General features: G+C 41.2%; 1 protein-coding gene across 1 annotated transcript in view; it reads right to left on the bottom strand.

The window, feature by feature from the left end:
- Nucleotides 1-16,775, bottom strand: part of LOC140123031 (vomeronasal type-2 receptor 26-like) — a 39,385-nt gene that overhangs the window by 20,932 nt on the left and 1,678 nt on the right. The window contains exon 3 of the mRNA XM_072144283.1: nucleotides 7,199-7,490. Within this exon, the coding sequence (XP_072000384.1) occupies nucleotides 7,199-7,490 (292 nt within the window). The remainder of the gene's footprint in view (nucleotides 1-7,198; nucleotides 7,491-16,775) is intronic.

Genomic DNA, 16,775 nt, shown 5'->3' with positions numbered 1-16,775 from the left:
ACGGAATGGTTAAGTAAATGTGCCCTACTGTGTCCGTTTTGGGGGATCTGTATACCCCAAATAGCAGTTCTTTTTTGTTGCTGAATTGAACAGGAAGAAATCTGTGTAAAATCCACATTGTTTCTGTAGTAATTTCTGCTCCTATTCCAGAGTGTCAGTTCTTGTGCTTCTGTATACCCCAAATTTCAAGTTTTTGATAGATAAAGTAGATCCGTGTCTAATCAACATAGTTGATTAACCAATATGTCAGAGAGGTGGCAGGTGGAGCAGGCACAGGTCGCAGCACAGTAAGGGGACGTTGTGAGGCCACAACTGCCGGTGTCATCTAGTGGCAGTGTGTTGATAAACAACCCAAAGGTTGTCAATTGATTGACTAGGTCATCTACTTCCTCCCAAATGACATCTAACAACCCCAGTCAAGAGTCCATGGGTTTGTCAGATACAAGACTTAGTTGGCATGGCCCAGGAGCAGGTCAGTGGCCCTCACCTGTCCTCAACCAGACAGCTAGGTGGTCTGGGCTCAGCGCCACTATACAGCGAGGACGAACTCCTTGAGGACAGTCAGCAGCTGCTTGGCAGTGAAGAGGTAGGGCAGACATCCGCTGCTTCGTGCAGTAGGCTGGAAAGTAGAGATGTGGAGAGTGGCACAGGAATTTATGTTGCACTTGCAAGTAGTCCGGCTGTTCATACTGAGACCGTTGAGGAGAATAGCAAAGCCAGGGATTTATCATCATCGTCAGGAGAAGAGGGTGTCAGCTTGCGCATCAGGCAGCGAAGCCGGCAGCAAGTCGCTTCTGTGGCCGTGAGTCAACAGGGTGGCAGCAGTGCAAGGACGGGAGCCAAACAGCCGCGGGGTACAAACCCCGCTTCGCAGGTCCAAGTAAGCAGTGGTACAGGGTCTCAGTGAGGCAGTGGCATTAGTAATGACTCAGTGCAGAGGGTTGGCAGTAAAATCACCAGCTTGGCGGTGTGGAAGTTTTTGTTAAGACACCAGAGGAGCCGAGCGTGTGTATATGTAAAATCTGCAGGCAGAAAGTGAAGCGTGGCCAGGTAGCTAACATTGGCAGCACGGCCCTTCCTCAACACATGCAGCGTCACCATCCAACTGCCTGGGAGAAATGTGGCTCAGATGTGGCGGTCCATTCTGCCACCGCAGCAACAGCAGCAGTACCTAGTGGAACACATGCCATTTCAGCCAGTCAAGGCTCCTGGGGAGCTGTTTGTCTTTAACATAATCTCCCGGTCCAGATGCTCCTGCTTCTCGCTACGCATGACGCCAGCAGTCGTTGAAAGAGGCGATTACAAAGAGACAACTGTATGCGTCCAGCCATCCCAAGGTGCAGAAGCTGACCTTGCTCCTGTCCAAGTTGTTGGTACTGCAGTTCCTCCCTTTCCATGTCGTGGACTCTGCACCCTTCAGAGAACTAATGGCTTGTGCTGAACCGAGGTGGAGAGTTCCAAGACGAAATTTCTTTTCCAAAAAGGCTGTGCCAGCCCTTCACCAATATGTAGAACAGAAGGTGGGCCAGTCCTTGAGCTTATCGGTTTCTTCCAAGGTGCACGGCAGCGCAGACGTGTGTTAAACTACTGCTCTTGCGCCAGTGTCCGCCTCCTCCTTCTGCACCACCACCTCAGCCTCCACAAGTCTAAGTGCTGCTCCCTCATACCACATGCGCAGGGCACAGCGGTGTCTCGCAGTTCTACACCTGGTGTGCCTGGGTAAACAAAGTCATACAGGGGAGGAACTGCTCCACAGCATGCAAGAAGAAATCAATCTGTGGCTTTTTCCTCAACAACTGAAAATCAGAACCATGATGACAGACAATAGTTGTCTGCGCTGCACCAAGGAGGGATGGCATGGCACACGTGTTCAATCTGGTTGTCAACAGGTTCCTCAAGTCTTCCACCCAACTGCAAGACATTCTAAAAATCGCCATGAAACTGTGTATGCACTTCAGCCATTCTTACAAAGCCAAGCACACCCTCTGCAGCGGCAGAACGGTGTTCCCCAACATAGTCTAAAATGCAATGTTTCCACCCGTTGGAATTCCAGCCTCCATATGTTAGACAGCCTATAACAGAGAAAAGCCATTTATGATTTTTTGATGATGCAAGTGGACCGGATTTACTGTATAACTTTAATGTCAGCCACTGGCAGCTCATGCGTGACACCTGCCGTTTGCTCAGGCCCTTTGAAGAGGCCACGTTATTTGTCAGTCACCAGGAACTCATGCTGCAAAATCTGTCTGGTCAGGGCACTGGAGAAGTGACTACATCTCATGGCCACATGAGTACGGTGGGGGTTGAACTGGAAGAGACGTCTGGTGAAATCAGTGGTTTTTCCATTCAGGTGTCAAAAAAAGGATGAGCAGGAGCATCCACAGGAGGTAGAAGATGAGGCAGATGACCCAGAAGCACTGTGGTAGTATACAGTGGAGATGGAGGTCGTGAGTCCCTCAGAGTTACTTGCGCAGATTGCCCGCAGCATGCTGCTTTGCCTAACTAGTGACAGCTGAATAGTCAACATCCGGCATAGGGATGAGTTTTGGCTGTCCAACCTCTTGGACCCTCGCTACTGTTCAAAAATGGGTGACTTTTTTCCAGCTGCCGAGAGGTAGGAACAACTGGCATACAATTGAGAGACACTGCTCATCGCTCACGTACTACTGCCACGGCTGCTGTGGGGAGATGGGGGGATAAGAGCACTAGCAGCTCCATCAGCAGCATCTTAAGTATGGAGTCCTTAATGAGCAGTTTCCTTCAACTGCCTAGTGAGGAGGGTAGCCGCCAACAGCAGCAGGGCATGGAGCAGGCCCTGCACCAGCAGGTGGTGGCCTACTTGGACAGCACTTTACCATTTTACCACCCCAGATAGAGGATTCCCTGGACTACTGGGCAGCTAAACTTTATGCGTGGCCGCAACTTGTGGAGTTTGCAGTAGAGAAGCTGTCCTGTCTGGCCAGTAGTGTGGCATCAGAGTGGGTGTTTAGTGCGGCGGGGGCCATCGTAACCCCAAGGAGAAACCACTTGTCCACACATAATAAGGAGGGACTGACCTTTGTCAAGATGAATCAGGCGTGGATCGGCCAGGATTTTAACACACCAATCCCTTATGCATCAGATTAGATCAGCCATGACGCCTCCCCCAAATGTTGAGAAATGAATCTGGATTCTAACTACCTGCCTCAGCCACTATTCTGATACTGCCACTCGCCTGATGCCACACATCTGCTGCCAGTTGCTCCATCTGCCTCCCACCATCTTTACCAGGGACTGGAATTGTCGCCCACCTCTACACACTGTCATTGTGCCACTCTGTTGCCTGTTGCTTCCAGCTAAAAAATTTGTCATTGTGCCACTCTCCTGCTGCTGCAAGCTCCACATACTGTCGTTGTGCCACTCTGTGGCCTCCCATGTTGCAGCCTGCTAAATAATTTGTCATTGTGCCACTCTCTGACCCTCTGCTTGCTGTTCTTTTTTGGAAAAGACATCATATTTTCAGGGAAATTGTAATGAAGGATGCATGTGGCATCTCTAATCTTCAAATTCAAATTTATATTAAAAATTTCAACTTCAAATTCATTTCAAACTTCGTCATTGTGCCACAATGTGGCCTCCCCTGTTGCTGCCAGCTAAAGAATTTGTCATCGTGGCACTCTCTGACCTCCTGCTGCTGCTGGTGCCACCTTTGCAGTTTTTTTTTGGCATAGACATAATGGGGCAGATTTACTTACCCTGTCCGTTCGCGATCCAGCGGCGCGTTCTCTGCACTGGATTCGGGTCCGGCCGGGATTCATCAAAGCAGTTCCTCCGACGTCCACCAGGTGGCGCTGCTGCGCTGAAGTCCGCTGGAATGCCTCGAAATTCACCGGCCTATCCAGGATGAAGGTGAGTGAAATTTTCGCGACACAATTTTTTTTAAAAATGCAGCGGTTTTTCCGAATACGTCGGGTTTTCGTTCGGCCACGTCCCCCCCCCCGATTTCCGTCGCGTGCATACTGGCGCCGATGCGCCAAATTCTGATCGCGTGCGCCAAAAACCCGGGGCAATTCAGGTACAATCGGCGCAAATTGGAAATATTCGGGTAACACGTCGGGAAAACGCGAATCGGGCCCTTAGTAAATTGTAATGAAGGATGCATGTGGCGTCTCGAATCTTCAAATTAAAATTGAAAATTTCAAACTTCGAATTCATTTCAAACTTAGAATTCATTTCAAACTTCGTCATTGTGCCACACTGTGGCCTATCATGTTGCTTCCACCTAAAGAATTTGTCATCGTGCCACTCTCTGACCTCATGCTGCTGCCACCACCTCCACACTCTGGCCTTCCAGGTTGCTGCCACCTCCACACTCTGTAATTGTTCCACTCTGCGGCCTTCTGCTGATTGAACGGTCACTGACGGACAAAATTAAAGGTAAATTGATCAGTGACGTCAGTGTAGAATTACTGCCGACACCTCTCCCTCTTTTGGGGGTTTCTTCATGTATCCGCGTCTAACAGAACAGGTTCTGTCCTAATCTATGGAATCATCTGATGTCAGTGTAAAAAGAGTACACTCTGTGTTGTTATAGTGGGATCTTGGCCCTCAGCTCAGTCCTTTCGAGCTGGCACAGACGTTACCTTGACAGGATGCATTCCTCCTTTGCTTATTTGGTGAAGTTGGCCTCTGTAAGTGCAGATGAAAGTGAAGAGTGAAGCGATTCTAAGAGCGGCGGCTGTCATGTGCGTGTCATACTAAAACACAGCATTGTTTGAAGACCAAACCACGCTCCCTATGCGTATTTAAGCATGGCACAACGATCTACAACACCCTACAGGCTCTCTCCAGCCAGGAAATACCTGATTTTTAATGTGGTTCGTCATGATTCGATTTGGGTCGAATCCACTTTTTTCTAAAAATTCGGCAAATCGGGTTGAACTGAATTTCAACAAATTCCCTCATCTCTAATTATTATCTGTATAAAATTACATTTAACAATACATAGAACAGTAGAGACTTATAACATTATTTAACAAACACATGCAGACATCTACAATTGTCAGAAAAATGGCGGCTTACTGGGAGACTAAGCTCCAAAAAGTGAATCCAATGGCAGAAACGTACAGACCTACCCGGAGAACAAGGACAGAGTGTCTCGGCTTGTTTTAGATCAGAATGGTAAAAGAAGAGTAAAAAATCAACCTTTTTTCAGCCAATACATTGTTTATTGAAGGGTTTACAAATATTTCTACATCATAAGTAGATGGTGGCCCATAACATAGAGGTCACCTCCGACCACATAGACAGAGCAGGAAGCAATAAAAAGAAGGGGGAAGAGGGGAGGAAAGAGGGAACATTAAACGGACACAACAAAAACGTTACTGATGTTCACAGTATGCAAGAGTATGGTATGACAGTGATACAGGTTCACCGAAACCATCCCTAGACCAGAAAGCTGGTGCTACATCATATGGAACTCCATAAATTAGGAAGAGGTTGGTGCGAAAAGACAGAAGGCATTTTGCCTCATAGCTGATAAAGGTGGAAGTCGAACTAGTTATTGCAGCTATAAGGTGTTCTAATACACAATTGCATAGGATCTCATGTATTATAGCAGATACGTCAGGATTCTTAGCAGATTTCCACATCTTAGCTAGATTCATTCTTGTAGTTGTGAGGATATGGAAGAATTGCTATATAGTTTGAGGGGCTATCTGACAACAAGCTTCCTAGAAGCTCTGTTTGAGTTTCAACCCGTTAGTTTTTAGAGAAAGAAATTAAAGGGAACCTGTCATCAGAAATTGGCCTAATAAATCAATACCAGTAGGTTGTCAAGCAGTTGAACAGCTTCTAGATCATGTTTCTTTTATGGCCAAGCTTGGTGGCATCATTCAGGAAATCAACTTTGAAGTGAGATGTTAATTGGCTGTATCAAGTCAGGGAGGCGTTGCTATGATGTCGGGAGGGATGTGACACTGAAGTCAAGCTCTCCTGCCTCTGACCACCTCCTCCCATGTGACAACATGTATCAGACTTCAGAAGATTTGATCAGTGATGTCCCTGGACAGAGACCCATAATTACAGTGAAGGGGGCGTTTTATGGCAGGGCTGCTTGCAGATGACATCAGCATGAGAAGGGGTTTAGCTAGTGGTAACTCCACCGGTAAAAGGTAGAGGCTGTGGAGCTGCTTCTTGCGTCTTCCACATGTTTAGAGCAGAGGCCTCATGGCTGGTGCAATCTCAGGAGACCTCTGTCACAGGGACGAACTTTGTAAGTTTCGGAGGGCTCTTCTTCCCTTTGCCATGTCTCTGCTGGTACCTCAATAGCTCCGGCAAGGTTTGTGATGAGATATAAAGCTGATGTGGCTGCTATTTACCCACTGTGCTCCCTGGTTCAAAGTGCCAAAATGGATTACAATGTGCCCCGCAAACAACAAGCCCTCATGTGGCTTTGTAAATGGAAAAATTCTTAGATTTGGCTTTAGAAAAGTAAGAGGTAAATAAATAAGTTAAAACAAAAATGTAGGTTTACACAAACTTAAGGAATCTACCTATTAAGGTAGATCTGATGGTAGGTTCCTAACCCTATAACACTTTCTAAACTGATCTACATGCAGCTAACTAATATGGAAATTTTTCAGAGAGCATTGAAGCCAGAGTTCTTGCGCATGCGCGGTGGGCCGGGTGCAGGAGGCACGCTAGATTTTAACTTGGCCGTGCGTCGTTAGGGAGGGACCACAGGGGCCACTGGGGCATGGACTAGCCTTTGCTCCCGCTCTTTGGACAAGATTTTCCATGCACCAGCAGCCTCTCCGGAAAAATTTACATTTTAGTTAACTAAACTGTAGATTAGGTTAGAAAATGTTATGGGGTGATGGAAGGATAGTTTAGGGTTTAAGATATTACCTTAATAGGTAGATTATTTATGGCAGGTTTCTGGTTAAAGTTTAATACGAAGGTGGAGGACACAGCTCTTTCCATAGTGTAGGGCTTGTTACTGCAAGATCAGTTCTCAGTTACAATAAATGCACAACCTGCTTCACACCAAGACCGAAACGTGAATGAGAATGAGGACCTGAGGATCATAAGTCAACCAAGAATTCTCTGATAACAACATTTCAATAGAGTTCACTAGATCAGACAATTCTCTTTAAGCCTAAACTAAAACTTGATGAGGGCTGGACTTCGTAGGTCAGGACATCAAGATATTTCCTACCTGAGGATATCCATAGATCCCAGTTATCTGGTTTATGAACAGACTGGAGGCAGACATCAGGTGTCCAATAAAAGCCACCACATTGTTCTTCTCATCACAGTTGTAGTTGGGGACGGCTTCTGTTCTTGCTGACAGTATACTCAGTGCACTATGTACAGCTTTATCTCCTAAACTGCAGGAGTCATAGATGTTGTATCCAAGCGTGATATTAGGTAAGATGTCAGATCTACTGTTTATTTCTTCTATGGCAAATATAAAAACCAGGAGATGCCTCCAGAAATTAAGCTGCAGCCTGCAAATAAATGATAAAATAGAAAGATGAGTAGTGCAGGGTTTCTAGTCCATTTAGTACCAATATCAGAGGTTAATAATTGCAAATAGTGATGTAATGATGGGTCAGTGTTATGTATATAGAGGTCATTGTACAGGGAGGAGGAGGAGATAAGCTGTGACATCATCTATTGTCAGTAGTGATGTAATAATGGGTCAGTGTTATCTATATAGAGGTCATTGTACATGCAGGGGGAGGGGATAAGCTGTGACATCATCGATTGTTAGTAGTGATGTAATGATGGGTCAGTGTTATCTATATAGCGGACATTGTACAGGGAGGGGGAGGAGATAAGCTGTGACATCATCTATTGTCAGTAGTGATGTAATGATGGGTCAGTGTTATCTATATAGAGGTCATTGTACAGGGAGGAGGAGGAGATAAGCTGTGACATCATCTATTGTCAGTAGTGATGTAATGATGGGTCAGATTTATGTATATAGAGGTCATTGTACAGGGAGGGGGAGGAGATAAGCTGTGACATCATCTATTGTCAGTAGTGATGTAATGATGGGTCAGTGTTATCTATATAGAGGACATTGTACAGGGAGGAGGAGATAAGCTGTGACATCATCTATTGTCAGTAGTGATGTAATGATGGGTCAGTGTTATCTACATAGAAGTCATTGTACAGGGAGGGGGAGGAGATAAGCTGTGACATCATCTATTGTCAGTAGTGATGTAATGATGGGTCAGTGTTATCTATATAGATGTCATTGTACAGAGAGAAGGAGGAGATAAGCTGTGACATCATCTATTGTCAGTAGTGATGTAATGATGGGTCAGTGTTATCTATATAGAGGTAATTGTACTTTGAGGGGGAGGAGATAAGCTGTGACATCATCTATTGTCAGTAGTGATGTAATGACGGGTCAGTGTTATCTATATAGATGTCATTGTACAGAGAGAAGGAGGAGATAAGCTGTGACATCATCTATTGTCATTAGTGATGTAAAGATTGGTCAGTGTTATCTATATAGAGGTAATTGTACTTGGAGGGGGAGGAGATAAGCTGTGACATCATCTATTGTCAGTAGTGATGTAATGATGGGTCAGTATTATCTATATAGAGGTCATTGTACAGAGAGAAGGAGGAGATAAGCTGTAACATCATCTATTGTCAGTAGTGATGTAATGATGGGTCAGTGTTATCTATATAGAGGTTATTGTACATGGAGGGGGAGGAGATAAGCTGTGACATCATCTATTGTCAGTAGTGATGTAATGATCGGTCAGTGTTATCTATATAGAGGTCATTGTACAGGGAGGGGGAGAAGATAAGCTGTGACATCATCTATTGTCTTTAGTGATGTAGTGAGGGGTCAGTGTTATCTATATAGAGGTCATTGTACAAGGAGCGGGAGGGGATAAGCTGTGACATCATCTATTGTCAGTAGTGATGTATTGATGGGTCAGTGTTATCTATATAGAGGTCATTGTACAGGGAGGGGGTGGAGATAAGCTGTGACATCATTTATTGTCAGTAGTGATGTAATGACGGGTCAGTTATCTATATAGAGGTCATTGTACAGGGAGGGGGAGGAGATAAGCTGTGACATCATCTATTGTCAGTAGTGATGTAATGACGGGTCAGTTATCTATATAGAGGTCATTGTACAGGGAGGGGGAGGAGATAAACTGTGACATAATCTATTGTCAGTAGTGATGTAATGATGGGTCAGTGTTATCTATATAGAAGTCATTGTACAGGGAATGGTGGAGATAAGCTGTGACATCATCTATTGTCAGTAGTGATGTAGTGATGGATCAGTGTTATCTATATAGAGGTCATTGTACAGGGAGGGGGAGGAGATAAGCTGTGACATCATCTATTGTCAGTAGTGATGTAATGATGGGTCAGTGTTATCTATATAGAGGCCATTGTACAGGGAGGGGGAGGAGATAAGCTGTGACATCATCTATTGTCAGTAGTGATGTAATGACGGGTCAGTTATCTATATAGAGGTCATTGTACAGGGAGGGGGAGGAGATAAACTGTGACATCATCTATTGTCAGTAGTGATGTAATGATGGGTCAGTTATCTATATAGAGGTCATTGTACAGGGAGGGGGAGGAGAAAAGCTGTGACATCATCTATTGTCAGTAGTGATGTAGTGATGGGTCAGTGTTCTCTATATAGAGGTCTATGTTTGTTGTCCAATCAGGTGGCAAACTCGGAGTTGGGTCTTTAGCATTGGTTTATTAGAGTTTTTAAAAATGGCAACGTGTTTCGGGTCAAAAGTGTCAAGTTAACAAAGACTGAATGAGGTAACGTGAAGTGAAAGAAATTTCAATCTGTAGGGTATGAGAGGCGCACGGAAAGGAGGAAGACGGAAGTACTGTCATGGTAATAGAAAAATCAACCAATAGATAAATAAATATATGGATAAATAAATGTGATTGATAAGATACATGAGGAATATTTATAATACTCATTTTAATTGATGGCCGAAATCCAAATGAGTCATCACCTCTGGTTACATTATAAGGACCAGATTATGCTGGAATATATGGAGGAACTATGTGGGGTGGTGGTCCATGGGCAGACGTTCCAAATCAGCGGATCTACAAACCTTTATGGCTTCCAGTCCACCAGGAGTGGATAAATTACTGGCCCCTACGTAACACCGCAAACGCCCTGGAGCCCCTATGCAGCACCCTCGGTAAGTGGCCAACATGTTTCCCCTATAAAATTACCTCCAATCATACAGCCTACAGACAGAAGATTTGGAAACACCATCTTATACACCTGGGCAGTGGCGTAACAACAGCCGTAGCAGCCGTAGCGGTTGCTACGGGGCCCGTGCTGCTAGGGGGCCCGGGATGGACGTGAACCCAAAATTTTGTTCTGTTCTCCCCTGCTGTGCTAAACATAGAGCCGGCCGCCCACTCTTCAGTCAGCAATACATCTTGTCTGGCCGCCTCCATGATCCCCTGCCCGCCCACCAGCAAGTCTTACTGTGCGTCTGCCCGCCTCCACGATCCCCTGCCCGCCCACCATCAAGTCTTCCTGCGCGCCTCTCCGCCTCCACGATCCCCTGCCCGCCCACCATCAAGTCTTCCTGCTCGCCTCTCCGCCTCCACGATCCCCTGCCCGCCCACCATCAAGTCTTCCTGCGCGCCTCTCCGCCTCCACGATCCCCTGCCCGCCCACCGGCAAGTCTTCCTGCGCGCCTCTCCGCCTCCACGATCCCCTGCCCGCCCACCGGCAAGTCTTCCTGCGCGCCTCTCCGCCTTCACGATCCCCTGCCCGCCCACCGGCAAGTCTTCCTGCGACCCTCTCCGCCTCCGCGATCCCCTCTCCGCCTCCACGATCCCCTGCCCGCCCACCGGCAAGTCTTCCTGTGTGTCTGCCCGCCTCCGCGATCCCCTGCCCGCCCGCCGGCAAGTCTTCCTGCCCCCCCCTCCACATCCCCCTGCCCGCCCACCGGCATGTCCCCCGGCCGCCTGCATGTCCCCCTACCTGCCTGTCGGCATGTCCTTCTGCCCGTCTCCATCAGCAGTCTCCCTACCCGCATGGCCCCAACCCCCCCCCCCCTCACACCGGCAAGACATCACTACTGCCCGAATTCACGGATACGCTGCACCCTTCCCGAAAGCACTGCCCACTAGGACCACAAAGTAAGTTGGAAATTTTATCTGTGCATATACATATATGTATATATGTGTGTATATATGTATATGTGTGGGCATGTATGTATGTATGTATGTATATGTGTGTGTATATATGTATGTATGTATATGTGTGTATATATATGTATGTATGTATATGTGTGTATATATATGTATGTATATGTGTGTATATATGTATGTGTATATATGCTGTATGTCTACACAGTATATGTGTAGATGCTGTATATACTGTATGTGTATATATGCTGTATGTATATATGTGTAGATGCTGTATATACTGTATGTGTATATATGCTCTATGTGTATATATGCTGTATGTATATATGTGTAGATGCTGTATATACTGTATGTGTATATATGCTGTATGTATATATGTGTAGATGCTGTATATACTGTATGTGTATATATGCTGTATGTATATATGTGTAGATGCTGTATATACTGTATGTGTATATATGCTGTATGTATATATGTGTAGATGCTGTATATACTGTATGTGTATATATGCTGTATGTATATATGTGTAGATGCTGTATATACTGTATGTGTATATATGCTGTATGTATATATGTGTAGATGCTGTATATACTGTATGTGTATATATGCTGTATGTGTATATATGCTGTATGTATATATGTGTAGATGCTGTATATACTGTATGTGTATATATGCTGTATGTATATATGTGTAGATGCTGTATATACTGTATGTGTATATATGCTGTATGTGTATATATGCTGTATGTATATATGTGTAGATGCTGTATATACTGTATGTGTATATATGCTGTATGTGTATATATGCTGTATGTATATATGTGTAGATGCTGTATATACTGTATGTGTATATATGCTGTATGTGTATATATGCTGTATGTATATATGTGTAGATGCTGTATATACTGTATGTGTATATATGCTGTATGTATATATGTGTAGATGCTGTATATACTGTATGTGTATATATGCTGTATGTGTATATATGCTGTATGTATATATGTGTAGATGCTGTATATACTGTATGTGTATATATGCTGTATGTATATATGTGTAGATGCTGTATATACTGTATGTGTATATATGCTGTATGTGTATATATGCTGTATGTATATATGTGTAGATGCTGTATATACTGTATGTGTATATATGCTGTATGTGTATATATGCTGTATGTATATATGTGTAGATGCTGTATATACTGTATGTGTATATATGCTGTATGTGTATATATGCTGTATGTATATATGTGTAGATGCTGTATATACTGTATGTGTATATATGCTGTATGTGTATATATGCTGTATGTATATATGTGTAGATGCTGTATATACTGTATGTGTATATATGCTGTATGTATATATGTGTAGATGCTGTATATACTGTATGTGTATATATGCTGTATGTGTATATATGCTGTATGTATATATGTGTAGATGCTGTATATACTGTATGTGTATATATGCTGTATGTGTATATATGCTGTATGTATATATGTGTAGATGCTGTATATACTGTATGTGTATTTATGCTGTATGTGTATACCCAGTATATGTGTAGGTTCTGTATATACTGTATGTGTATTTATGCTGTATGTGTATACCCAGTATATGTGTAGATGCTGTATATACTGTATGTGTATATATGCTGTATGTGTATATATGCTGTATGTATATATGTGTAGATGCTGTATATACTGTATGTGTATATATGCTGTATGTATATATGTGTAGATGCTGTATATACTGTATGTGTATATATGCTGTATGTGTATATATGCTGTATGTATATATGTGTAGATGCTGTATATACTGTATGTGTATATATGCTGTATGTGTATATATGCTGTATGTATATATGTGTAGATGCTGTATATACTGTATGTGTATATATGCTGTATGTATATATGTGTAGATGCTGTATATACTGTATGTGTATATATGCTGTATGTATATATGTGTAGATGCTGTATATACTGTATGTGTATATATGCTGTATGTATATATGTGTAGATGCTGTATATACTGTATGTGTATATATGCTGTATGTGTATATATGCTGTATGTATATATGTGTAGATGCTGTATATACTGTATGTGTATATATGCTGTATGTATATATGTGTAGATGCTGTATATACTGTATGTGTATATATGCTGTATGTGTATATATGCTGTATGTATATATGTGTAGATGCTGTATATACTGTATGTGTATATATGCTGTATGTGTATATATGCTGTATGTATATATGTGTAGATGCTGTATATACTGTATGTGTATATATGCTGTATGTATATATGTGTAGATGCTGTATATACTGTATGTGTATATATGCTGTATGTGTATATATGCTGTATGTATATATGTGTAGATGCTGTATATACTGTATGTGTATATATGCTGTATGTGTATATATGCTGTATGTATATATGTGTAGATGCTGCATATACTGTATGTGTATATATGCTGTATGTGTATATATGCTGTATGTATATATGTGTAGATGCTGTATATACTGTATGTGTATATATGCTGTATGTGTATATATGCTGTATGTATATATGTGTAGATGCTGTATATACTGTATGTGTATATATGCTGTATGTATATATGTGTAGATGCTGTATATACTGTATGTGTATATATGCTGTATGTGTATATATGCTGTATGTATATATGTGTAGATGCTGTATATACTGTATGTGTATATATGCTGTATGTATATATGTGTAGATGCTGTATATACTGTATGTGTATATATGCTGTATGTGTATATATGCTGTATGTATATATGTGTAGATGCTGTATATACTGTATGTGTATATATGCTGTATGTGTATATATGCTGTATGTATATATGTGTAGATGCTGTATATACTGTATGTGTATATATGCTGTATGTGTATATATGCTGTATGTATATATGTGTAGATGCTGTATATACTGTATGTGTATATATGCTGTATGTGTATATATGCTGTATGTATATATGTGTAGATGCTGTATATACTGTATGTGTATATATGCTGTATGTATATATGTGTAGATGCTGTATATACTGTATGTGTATATATGCTGTATGTGTATATATGCTGTATGTATATATGTGTAGATGCTGTATATACTGTATGTGTATATATGCTGTATGTATATATGTGTAGATGCTGTATATACTGTATGTGTATATATGCTGTATGTATATATGTGTAGATGCTGTATATACTGTATGTGTATATATGCTGTATGTATATATGTGTAGATGCTGTATATACTGTATGTGTATATATGCTGTATGTATATATGTGTAGATGCTGTATATACTGTATGTGTATATATGCTGTATGTATATATGTGTAGATGCTGTATATACTGTATGTGTATATATGCTGTATGTATATATGTGTAGATGCTGTATATACTGTATGTGTATATATGCTGTATGTGTATATATGCTGTATGTATATATGTGTAGATGCTGTATATACTGTATGTGTATATATGCTGTATGTGTATATATGCTGTATGTATATATGTGTAGATGCTGTATATACTGTATGTGTATATATGCTGTATGTATATATGTGTAGATGCTGTATATACTGTATGTGTATATATGCTGTATGTGTATATATGCTGTATGTATATATGTGTAGATGCTGTATATACTGTATGTGTATATATGCTGTATGTGTATATGTGTAGATGCTGTATATACTGTATGTGTATTTATGCTGTATGTGTATACCCAGTATATGTGTAGATGCTGTATATACTGTATGTGTATATATGCTGTATGTGTATATATGCTGTATGTATATATGTGTAGATGCTGTATATACTGTATGTGTATATATGCTGTATGTATATATGTGTAGATGCTGTATATACTGTATGTGTATATATGCTGTATGTGTATATATGCTGTATGTATATATGTGTAGATGCTGTATATACTGTATGTGTATATATGCTGTATGTATATATGTGTAGATGCTGTATATACTGTATGTGTATATATGCTGTATGTGTATATATGCTGTATGTATATATGTGTAGATGCTGTATATACTGTATGTGTATATATGCTGTATGTGTATATATGCTGTATGTATATATGTGTAGATGCTGTATATACTGTATGTGTATATATGCTGTATGTATATATGTGTAGATGCTGTATATACTGTATGTGTATATATGCTGTATGTATATATGTGTAGATGCTGTATATACTGTATGTGTATATATGCTGTATGTATATATGTGTAGATGCTGTATATACTGTATGTGTATATATGCTGTATGTGTATATATGCTGTATGTATATATGTGTAGATGCTGTATATACTGTATGTGTATATATGCTGTATGTATATATGTGTAGATGCTGTATATACTGTATGTGTATATATGCTGTATGTGTATATATGCTGTATGTATATATGTGTAGATGCTGTATATACTGTATGTGTATATATGCTGTATGTATATATGTGTAGATGCTGTATATACTGTATGTGTATATATGCTGTATGTGTATATATGCTGTATGTATATATGTGTAGATGCTGTATATACTGTATGTGTATATATGCTGTATGTGTATATATGCTGTATGTATATATGTGTAGATGCTGTATATACTGTATGTGTATATATGCTGTATGTGTATATATGCTGTATGTATATATGTGTAGATGCTGTATATACTGTATGTGTATATATGCTGTATGTATATATGTGTAGATGCTGTATATACTGTATGTGTATATATGCTGTATGTATATATGTGTAGATGCTGTATATACTGTATGTGTATATATGCTGTATGTATATATGTGTAGATGCTGTATATACTGTATGTGTATATATGCTGTATGTGTATATATGCTGTATGTATATATGTGTAGATGCTGTATATACTGTATGTGTATATATGCTGTATGTATATATGTGTAGATGCTGTATATACTGTATGTGTATATATGCTGTATGTGTATATATGCTGTATGTATATATGTGTAGATGCTGTATATACTGTATGTGTATATATACTGTATGTGTATATGTGTAGATGCTGTATATACTGTATGTGTATTTATGCTGTATGTGTATACCCAGTATATGTGTAGGTTCTGTATATACTGTATGTGTATTTATGCTGTATGCATACACAGTATAGGGACTTTTTCACCCTAATGCGCCAATCCACTACCTTCACGCCTGTGGGGTGTGGAGGGGCGCGTCCGGGTGGTGGGGAGTGGGCCGGCACTTTCTGCTGCTGGTGAACTTTCATATGTGAAAATTCGCTGGCTGCGTTTATTTGTATGCCAGGCCATGTCTGACATAGAGATAGACACTCTCCAGCATCCCGCCGGATACATCAAGAGGCCGAAGGCTGCGCAGGAGCAGCGGCTGCGTGTGATAAATAACCACCTAAATAACCGTGTGTGTATACTGTATGTATATATGATGTATATATAATATATATGTATGTATATAACGTGTATGCACTATACGGTATGTGTGCAAATTGTATGTGTATGTACTGTACTGTATGAGTTTGTATAATCTGTATGTATTAGTGTATAAATGTATATGTAAGTGCATAAA

The sequence above is a fragment of the Engystomops pustulosus genome, chromosome 3, assembly GCF_040894005.1.
Source record: "Engystomops pustulosus chromosome 3, aEngPut4.maternal, whole genome shotgun sequence".
Taxonomy (NCBI): Eukaryota; Metazoa; Chordata; class Amphibia; order Anura; family Leptodactylidae; genus Engystomops; species Engystomops pustulosus.
This window is presented reverse-complemented; position numbering and strand designations above follow the sequence as displayed.